The sequence below is a fragment of the Cantharellus anzutake genome, assembly GCF_015039405.1.
Source record: "Cantharellus anzutake strain C23 chromosome Unknown EI90scaffold_250, whole genome shotgun sequence".
NCBI lineage: Eukaryota > Fungi > Basidiomycota > Agaricomycetes > Cantharellales > Hydnaceae > Cantharellus > Cantharellus anzutake.
The window spans coordinates 84,324-93,079 of NW_024067200.1; the positions used below are offsets into that span (position 1 = coordinate 84,324).

General features: G+C 48.6%; 3 protein-coding genes across 3 annotated transcripts; 2 read left to right on the forward strand and 1 right to left on the reverse strand.

Moving 5' to 3' along the window:
• Positions 1–10: 10 nt before the first annotated feature.
• EI90DRAFT_3098843 (uncharacterized protein) lies at positions 11–2,297 on the reverse strand. The gene is made up of 2 exons (XM_039062556.1): positions 865–2,297; positions 11–667 (listed from the first exon to the last, which is right to left on the reverse strand). The coding sequence occupies exons 1-2, from the start codon at positions 1,910–1,912 to the stop codon at positions 144–146; spliced, it is 1,572 nt and encodes a 523-aa protein (XP_038907699.1). The 5' UTR covers positions 1,913–2,297; the 3' UTR covers positions 11–143.
• A 215-nt stretch (positions 2,298–2,512) lies between these two features.
• On the forward strand, positions 2,513–3,824 carry EI90DRAFT_2955437 (uncharacterized protein; the record flags this gene model as incomplete). Its single annotated transcript, XM_039055435.1, has 5 exons — positions 2,513–2,657; positions 2,743–2,823; positions 2,899–3,002; positions 3,058–3,168; positions 3,246–3,824. The coding sequence occupies 5 exons, from the start codon at positions 2,513–2,515 to the stop codon at positions 3,822–3,824; spliced, it is 1,020 nt and encodes a 339-aa protein (XP_038907700.1).
• Positions 3,825–7,339: 3,515 nt separating this feature from the next.
• On the forward strand, positions 7,340–7,719 carry EI90DRAFT_2807080 (cyclin PHO80-like protein; the record flags this gene model as incomplete). Its single annotated transcript, XM_039053525.1, has 2 exons — positions 7,340–7,527; positions 7,587–7,719. Coding segments are annotated over 2 exons (321 nt in total), but the record flags the coding sequence as incomplete, so codon positions are not given.
• Positions 7,720–8,756: the final 1,037 nt, after the last annotated feature.

The following is an 8,756-nucleotide window of genomic DNA, read 5'->3' on the forward strand; positions in this document are numbered from 1 at the left end:
ATGTCATACTCTTACATTGAGTACCCAAAAAAAGCGGCTATCTATGCATGATCTGCAGAATGAATTGTCTGTAAGGCTCATGGATGCTCCAAATCAATGGTACGGTGGGAGATACGCCCGAGAATCTAAAAGCCGCGAACATATCAATCCAAAGTGCGATTCGTGCTGAAATTTTCGTGATACATTCTTTCAAGGGCACTGTTCACGAGTTCATCTTTCCAGCTGCTACCGTTTCCCCGCATTATATCGCTTGGGACATCTTTTGTTTGAATAATGATGCTCGGTACAATACTGAAAGCTCGCAATCGGTGTCCTTGAATGAGACGAACGAGCGCTTGATCCAAGGCCCGGCTGTATGCAAACGGTGTTCCCCCGCAAGGTACATCATGACAGAACGGACCTTGGTGCTGTGTCTCGATCCCACGGTGATTGGCCCCCGAATGATGGAAGTGAGGGAAATGAGTGGCAGTTGTACGGAGATGGCGAATAATGCGGTTGGCTCCGGATTTGGAAACTGCATATGCATGCGTGCATTTAGGAGAAATTGAGGGATGCAGAGCAAATGTGTATGATGTCGCTTCTTTGTGGTTTGTATAGTCGGAATAGTTTAAAATCGTGACGCTCCGCAAAGCGGTGCGGGTACCTTCGCCTGGAGACCAACAGTGTCCTGAGAAAGTCCGTTAGTGCTATTAAATTATCGCCACAATCTTTGAATCCAGAGTTGCAAACACCCCTTTCACGTGAGCGGTCAAACAAAGTGGCCAATCGGAAGACGCGTAGAAGAGAGAATCAGGCAGTGCAGCCAGACATTTGAAAGGAGAGACGCAGGGCCCAAAACGAATATGGCAGCATAGTTCCACATACCAAGGAAAACGATATCCCATCGAGCAGGCAGAGAAGGCCAAACCAGCGCGAGACGAGCTTTGAGATCAAATTCCATGTCCACGTCATCTTCAAGTACCACGGCCACACTGTCACCGCCCTCGGAAATACGCCTTAGCACCCCAACGTGAGAATGCCAACAAGCGATCATCCCCCGCGAGAGAGTCAGGTGAAAGGGGTAGGGCGAATGAGGCAGAGGGATAATTTGTGGGGTGTCATTGACTTCTTTTCCCAAACTGAGGGCATCAGCAGTTCCACGTATGAGATTTCCAAAAGCACCATCGTGAGATTGCATAAGCGAAGGCAATGAAAGAGGTAGAGGGGTACATGGGAGCGGCAGGCGAAAGTCCGGGCTCGGAGGATCCGGAAGAGGGTTGGTGACTTGCGAGGAGCGTTTGTCTTGCAGAGGATCCAATGTCCACAAGTCAGAACCATCGAGGCCTAATTCGTCCGTCTCTGAACAATCGCTGTCGACTTTCAAATGGCAGGGCTGAGCATCAGGGGGCCAGTGTATATAGTCGGAACGTTCCAGCCCGGTGAGATTCGAAGGAAGCTTAGGAGAAAGCCCCCAATGGATACGAAGAGCATGCAGAGACCGTTCCCATCGCACTCGTTCCATGATTACGGTCACAGCAGCATCAGATGCATCCGTAGCATTAACGAACGTGAACTTGAGACGCATGAATTCTGCTAGAGCCTTCATTTTGACCCGTCTGTCATCACGGCGAGGCAGTGAGATGACAAATATACGTCCGGCTATTCCGAGTGTGGCATTTGTGTAGGGTTGAGGCGATGATAAGGCGGTATGTTGCAACACTACATGATCTGGTTGGGGAGAAACCGACAGAGATTCAGAAGAGGCAGGTAGTGTTGGCTTCTGCTGCAGTAGTACGTCTGAATTCAGCGAAACGAATTGAAAAACAGGATTGAGGGCGATGACCAGAAGCGTTAAGGAGGTGATCATGACAAATATTGCCAGCGCCAGAAGGGTGAACTTCATTGTGTGGGGACGGACTGCCGCGAGGAACATGGCGATTACAGTAACAGTACTATCAGTATCACGGCACCTTATAACCGATGATTGAGAGTCAGCTGCTGGGGGGGTTGGTCCTGGAGTAGGAATATTCGAAGGAGAACGAATCAATCCTCCTCCAAAAGGCAGCCCAGAATCTGTGTTCTGGAATCCGATCAGCGAAGCCTTCCAACGATGCTAGGATAGTGAATGATTGAAATCTAGGCCGCCAGGTTAAGGAACGGAGCCCGCCGCGCGTTCAATTTCACATTCCAATCGCGCTCATCACTTGGAAAACGGTGAGCTACTAGCTCAGAACTATCACAAGTATATTTCGACCAGTTATCCAACCGCCGTCTGTCTGCACAAAATGTGAACGGAAATCCGCTGGGGGGTAACTGTTGTCCTTTGTTGAATCCGAGGATATCATTTCGGAAGCAAGCCCTTGTATCCATCATCCGTTTTACGAAATAGCAACGCATCCAACCTGCTCGTGGTGGCTTTTGCTATTGACGGCGTCTCTCCACCTTCAGCGCCCAACGAGGACTATAGCACCGGCAGTGAACTCTCTTTATCTGATTTTTCCGTATTTTACTTCCAACTAGGGAAGTGCTGAAAATGGCGATCTCCTTTGGATCTTTCGATGGCATATGCCAACAAGCGGCGCTCATCGTTTGTCCTCTTGTGGGGACAGCTCAAGGCATCGAGCCAACGTGCTATAGCCGAAACGTTCAAATCGGACGGACACTAGTGTTTCAACCTGGTAGGAAGCCTGCGGGCTTTTCGCGCCAATGATGAAAAAAAACGGTGAACTTAGAACAGTGCACGCAACATCTTCTTCCCCACAGCGGCATGCTTTGTCCACATCGTAGCCATTATCATGACCCTCATTATGATCTTCCATATCCGAAGTAAATACACGGCTGTTGGTAAGTGGGATTCCCATCGCGCGCAGCTCTGTCGTTTCAGAATGAACCTCAGAATCATGATTGAACGTTCCTTAGGTCGAAAGGAGATAGTCATGTTCTTCTATTTATATGCTATCATCGAACTCCTTGCCATGTTCTTGGATTCTGCCATTATACCTACGTCAAGTAACGTTTATCCAGTGCGTGATATGTTGAATGTTTTCTGGGATACTAAAGCACAGTTGGCATATGTAGTGGTTTGCCGCAATATACACGGGCTTAGTGGCAGGGGCTTACATGTGCCTTCTAATCAACGGTTTTGTTGGTTTCCAATTCGCTGAAGATGGAACTGCTACTTCTTTATGGGTGCGATTTTCTCCGGTGGCTTAGCGATCGTTGGGTTACTGAGTGAATCTGATATATTCGGGTGTTTGTAATCATAGGGCTTACGAACCGCAACACTGGTAGCGTTCGGCGTTACGTTCTTCATCGCTATTGCAACATTCCAAGGTTTTGCTGGCCTTAGCTACAAAAAACCGATCGCTTTATGGATCATCTACATCATATGGCCGCTTGTATGCGTTATCGTCTACGTTGTCTTGCAACTCGTCCTCGTAGTTCGCACACTGGACGACCGATGGCCAATAGGTGATATCCTGTTTGGTATCGCCTTCTTCACGGTGGCCCAAGTGATCTTGTTCGCATTCAGCAACCTGATCTGCGATGCGGTGAAACACTATATCGACGGTCTTTTCTTCTTCCAGCTGTGCATGCTATTAAGCGTGATGATGGTTTACAAATACTGGGATTCCATCACGAAGGAGGACTTGGAGTTCAGCGTTGGGAGTAAAACATCGGTGTGGGAGGTCAAAGATCCGCTCTTATCCGTGGTTCCTCGCGGTGGGGAATATGACGATGATCATCAGAGCAATTATCATCCACAACCTAGCCTTGTGGGCGGTGTCAGTGGTGGGCAGCTATATCAGGCGCAACCTCACGGCTATCCTCCGCAGAACTATTGATGGTTTTTCTCTCTTGGTTTGTTCCGTCGTGTGATGATTTCCTTGGGACATTTGTACTAGAGCTTTCAGGGAGGGCTGAGATGGGTTGGGTTGCAAGCGGCTCCGTCCATCTATCCCCTTTCATTATACCACCATCTCAAGCCATGGACCTTGTTCTTTTTTCCCTTCGCCAAACATTGTAACATTGCAGTAATCAAATATTTTTTATTACTTCACCGTAGGAAGGGTAAAGTAAAGTGCTGTGGGTGTTTCTTTTGATCTTCTATTTCCCTTCTATTTGCACTCGGAATTTATCCTCCCTGTGCGGCCGGCGAGCGCGTTACCTGGAGTGCGGGAAAAAGCACAGGGACGCGGAAGTTGATTCCACTGTCTCGGGCTTTTCCTCCAGCATTCTTTTTTTTCTTCCCTTTTCTCGGACTTTTCTCTTCACTTCGGGATTAGGTTGGAGATGGATGCGCATGATGAGAAAGTAATTACCTGCATATAACGCTACTTCTGTGCATCTACCGAGTCACACTAGACCAGGATAGGATCAAATATCAAGTATTGGTTTTCTTTTTTTGGTGCGACAGGCCAGGGCAGATCAAGTATCATGCATTACACAGATCTAACCAAATCTCCTCTTCTTCCTCATATGATTGTGATTGACCCTTTTGGAGGGGCATGATTCAGTCGGCGTGGTCATGGGCGGCCACACGGACACGTGGGCAGGGGCGTTCATGGAAAGCCTCACTCCACTTCATGTTACATATGCAATGAGCGCTGCGAGCCGCTGAACGTTGAGGCCACAGTACTTGAGCTGGGAGGCTGGCATGACGCCTAGTACATGCAGGTGGAGGTTTCCCCGGGAATTAATAGATCGGGGAACACCCCCTGAGGCTGTTGCAGAGTTTTCTCTCCTCTCCTCTCACCGGCCCCCTCTTTCCCATGTTTGCTGCAGTTACACGTGTGCAACATGCAACGACCCTTTTTTTTTGCCTGTCTCCCTTTCCCCTGTCATGTGTCTCCCGCCTTTGAAGATTCGTGTTTTACGTTCCGAGACAAAGTTAGACAAAGGGTAAGGGTTCAAGAGGGAACCAAAAAAAAAATTGAAGACGTTTACGTTGCCGTCTGGCCTAAATGGCTACGGGGCGTTGTCAATACAGATCCTGTAAATGTAATGTACTGTAAAATATAGCACAAAGTAAAACTCTTATTGGAATGAAGTGCCGCGGGCGCGGCGCCATGCGCAAGGTTTTACGTTTAGGTTAGCTTCACATAGCTGCGGGCGCCACGGGGTGGTGTGAGAGGCTCCTTTATGGGGAAAAGCCATGGGTTAACGGTGTTACAGTATGTGTAAATAACTTCGGCTAACTCCGCTACACTGCAGTAACCTAGACTTGCGAAACAAGCGCGTGAGGTGTTGTTGACGGATCAGAGGAGGGGGCCTTTGCGCCGTTTTCTTCCACATGCGTGCATATTTGTTATTATTGGTTATATCTTCTTCCACTGCCTTCACCGGTCCAATATTTGATGCCTTCTCTGATCTTGGTCGTTTGTTCTTCTTTTCTTCACTCTTTTTGGACTGTAGTCTCTGGCCACGGAAAAAGGGGGAAGGGGGGAGGGATTCGTGCCGCCAGGGAGGTGTGGGAGATGACTCGCTAGCTTTTTTCACTATCATCCAGTGCTGGAAGTGGATGTTTTGATCTGAATGAGATTCGTTGATGATATTGCCGATATGAGCTGGCGAATTCGAGGAGAGACGCAGTCGGACATTAAACTGGCGCTCGTGTAGAAACAATTTGGAGAAAAAAGAGTACGTGTTACTTATACGCTATGTAATAAAGTATGGTACACTGCGAGGCCGTGCCCTGTCAGGATATGATGGGTTAAGGAGCTGTGGTGGTGGAGGGTAATTAAGGTGGTAAATCGCAGGTTGAGTGATATATACCATATATACATGTTAAGTTGGATGGAATGTGAAGCCCGAGATGGCGAACCCAGGATTGGATATTAGTGTGGATGAAGGGGTGGCGATGAAGGTGGAGATGGAAGTACGGATATGGATGGATGGATGGCTGGATGGGGACGGTGCGGGCGGAAGAAGAGAATATATGTATCATCGTTGTGAGCAGCAGAGATAGATCATGGACCGAGTTGATTACAACGAACCAACTGGGACAGGATGTGATCGCTTTTGAGGAGGGAGAGGCAATTTAGTGCATGTTTATTTGACCCTTTTTTTCTTTTTCGTTCCGTTGGGATGATTGCCCGGATTGGGTGATAATTCCCATTGGGAATCGATTACCCTTCGTTCGATTCCCTGGCTTTCATTGCCATAGCCAATACAACTGCGGGTTTCCCAGAAAGAAAGGAAAGGGAAAGGGAAATAATATTGAATATTAATGGCAAAGGAAATATTTACTAGTTTGCAATGTTACATTGATAGCTATATATGCGATGCCGCGTTACCCTTATACAGCAGATATCATCCCCCTCTCCCATATGAATTACCCTATTCCGTATATTCCGTGTTTTCTCGAATTTTTCGACAGGGAGAGAACTCAAATGAGCTATGTGAAATCCATTCCTTTGATTTGATTATGTCGCTGTGCTCTCTTGTGTCCTCTCTTCTACATATTCTCCATTCATTTCTTTTCTTTTTCTCGTGTCCCGTCGTCTCCCTCCAACCGTCATTGCATTTACCAATCTCATCAGGCCAATGCGGCTAAAGATCCTTACCCTGACGAGTCCCATCTCCTTCCCGTACCCAAACTCGTCATCTATAAAGATACTCTCCATTATTATCCTCGTCCGCACCCCACGTAGCAATGACTCTCGCATGTCCACCACCGTTCATGTCTATCCATCCCCTCACCTCTTTCCCCAGCTTTCACCGCTCAGGTCAGTGCTCTTTTCCGTCTCTTTTACTCCTTCGTCCTTCTCCCTTGACATCGACCATGCTCACAAACCCTTCTTTTCCCAACAATTTAGTGACTAGTCAACGTTCTCAATATCGCCAAGACGATTACTGGCTTGCACCTGGACCATCGCATTCCCCGCGCGGACCGTCCAAGATGCAACCTCAGCTCCCATACCAGCATCAACTGCAGCAGCAGCAGCAACAGCAACAGCAACAGCAACAGCAGCAACACCAAGCTCCACAACAGTCGCGCCCGCCTGCTCATGAACTCTCCTCTGCGCTCGAGTCAGTTCACCTTTCAATCAAGAAACCTAGCGTGGTGTCCAAATCATCAGCCGGAATGGCTTTGTCTTCATCTGGTCGTCGGCAGCAGCGCTCACCGCGGTCTCGCTCATCTCATCCATACATGGACGGAAGAGCGACCCGACCGGTGGTGCAGCACCCGCACGCTCCGATCGAGACAACTTTCGTCGCCCAGAACACAGGCGATATGATGTGCTACCTGTGGTTCTCCTCAAGTTTCAAACCTAAAGCTGGGACGCCGACTATCGTCGTCGAGAGCAATGTTCCACCGGATGTCAAAGCCGAACTAGCACGACTGCAGTTTAACCCATCTGCCGAGTTCATTAGCTTCCTGGGTACTCTCCTTTCCACCACTCAAGTTAGCCAGAGCGTCATCATTCTCTCGCTTTATTACATCTACCGCCTGAAATTGAGCAATCCTCACATACGAGGTATGGAGGGGAGCGAGTTTCGGTTGGCAGTCATCGCGTTGATGCTAGCCAACAAATTTCTCGACGAGTCAGTTTACTTTCTCCACTCCTTGTCGTCCCACTTGTTCACCGATATATTTCACATAGTAATACATACACCAATAAAACCTGGTCGGAAGTGTCTGGGATCAGTCTTGGTGAAATCAACCTAATGGAGCGTGAATTCCTTGCTGGTGTCGAACACAGCTTATACATCGACTATGGTACCTACCAACATTGGGGGACTCTCCTGAATGGCCTTCTCATGGCCAAAGAACGGGAAACGCAGTCCTGGAGACGGCGTTATACCGATCGATATGTTGTCGGATACCCATCTCATTCTCCAGTACCGTCTCAGCCTCCCTCCAAAGCGGCCCTACATCCCCCTTCATATCCATCACGACATAGTCAACGCGCACGATCCACTTCGCCCCTCCTCACGAATCGGCATTCATCCACGACATACCCCTTCACTTTTGCAATATCCGGATCCCAGGCGAATCCTTTCACTTTGCAAGTAAAGACAGAGCAAGGTGGACATTTCCCATTCCCTCACTCAACGTTTACCTCACCTACGAAACCCGTGATAACATCCTCAAAGAGAAGCGCGCTTGACGCGTTCTCTCCTCCACCCCTCGTTCCGCTCAAGTTGCCCAAGCGTGAATCCCCAGCACCGATGGCAGTCCGATGGATGATTCGCCTATGGATCTTACACCTATCGACGGAATGAGCATTGGAATGGCGAGCGCCCCTACTTCACCGGTTGAGATTGTGAAACCTCAAGAGCCAATGAAGCCGAGAACCCTTCAGGCGCCGTATGAGCATGACCATGTCAAGCACACGAGCGCTATGCCCCAGGTAAGCCTTCGTTTGAAAACGTCATTCATTCCACGGTGACTTGGTTTTTGTTCCGCGTTTTACTGACTTTAAATTGTTACTCTCATTTTCACTACAGTACCTCGCATTTAATACTTTGGCTTCAACTCCAATGGATGAAGTATTAACAGGTTCAGAGGCTCGTGTTGGTGTTGGTGCTCGAAAGACGGTATTACGCTATCATGATCCCCGTAAACTGCCACCACCCGAGGCCTATCCTCACCAAGTTTTCAATCTCGGACCATTAACTTCATCCTCATTGTCGTCGTCGTCGTCGGTTCCTGGCTATTTGGTCTATCCTCATAGACGGGACGACTTTGTTCCGATGCAAACTCAATCAGCACGGACGAGTCCGAGGGATGGCGGTCATTGGGGTATGACTGGACCTGTTCAATCGCCGTC

Bases quoted from the DNA above. Each gene is read 5' to 3' on its own strand.
- EI90DRAFT_3098843 (XM_039062556.1), bottom strand. From the start codon at position 1,912: ATGTTCCTCGCGGCAGTCCGTCCCCACACAATGAAGTTCACCCTTCTG. The intron at 668-864 runs GTATGTGGAACT...GGACTTTCTCAG, and splicing joins ATGGGATATCGTTTTCCTTG to GACACTGTTGGTCTCCAGGC.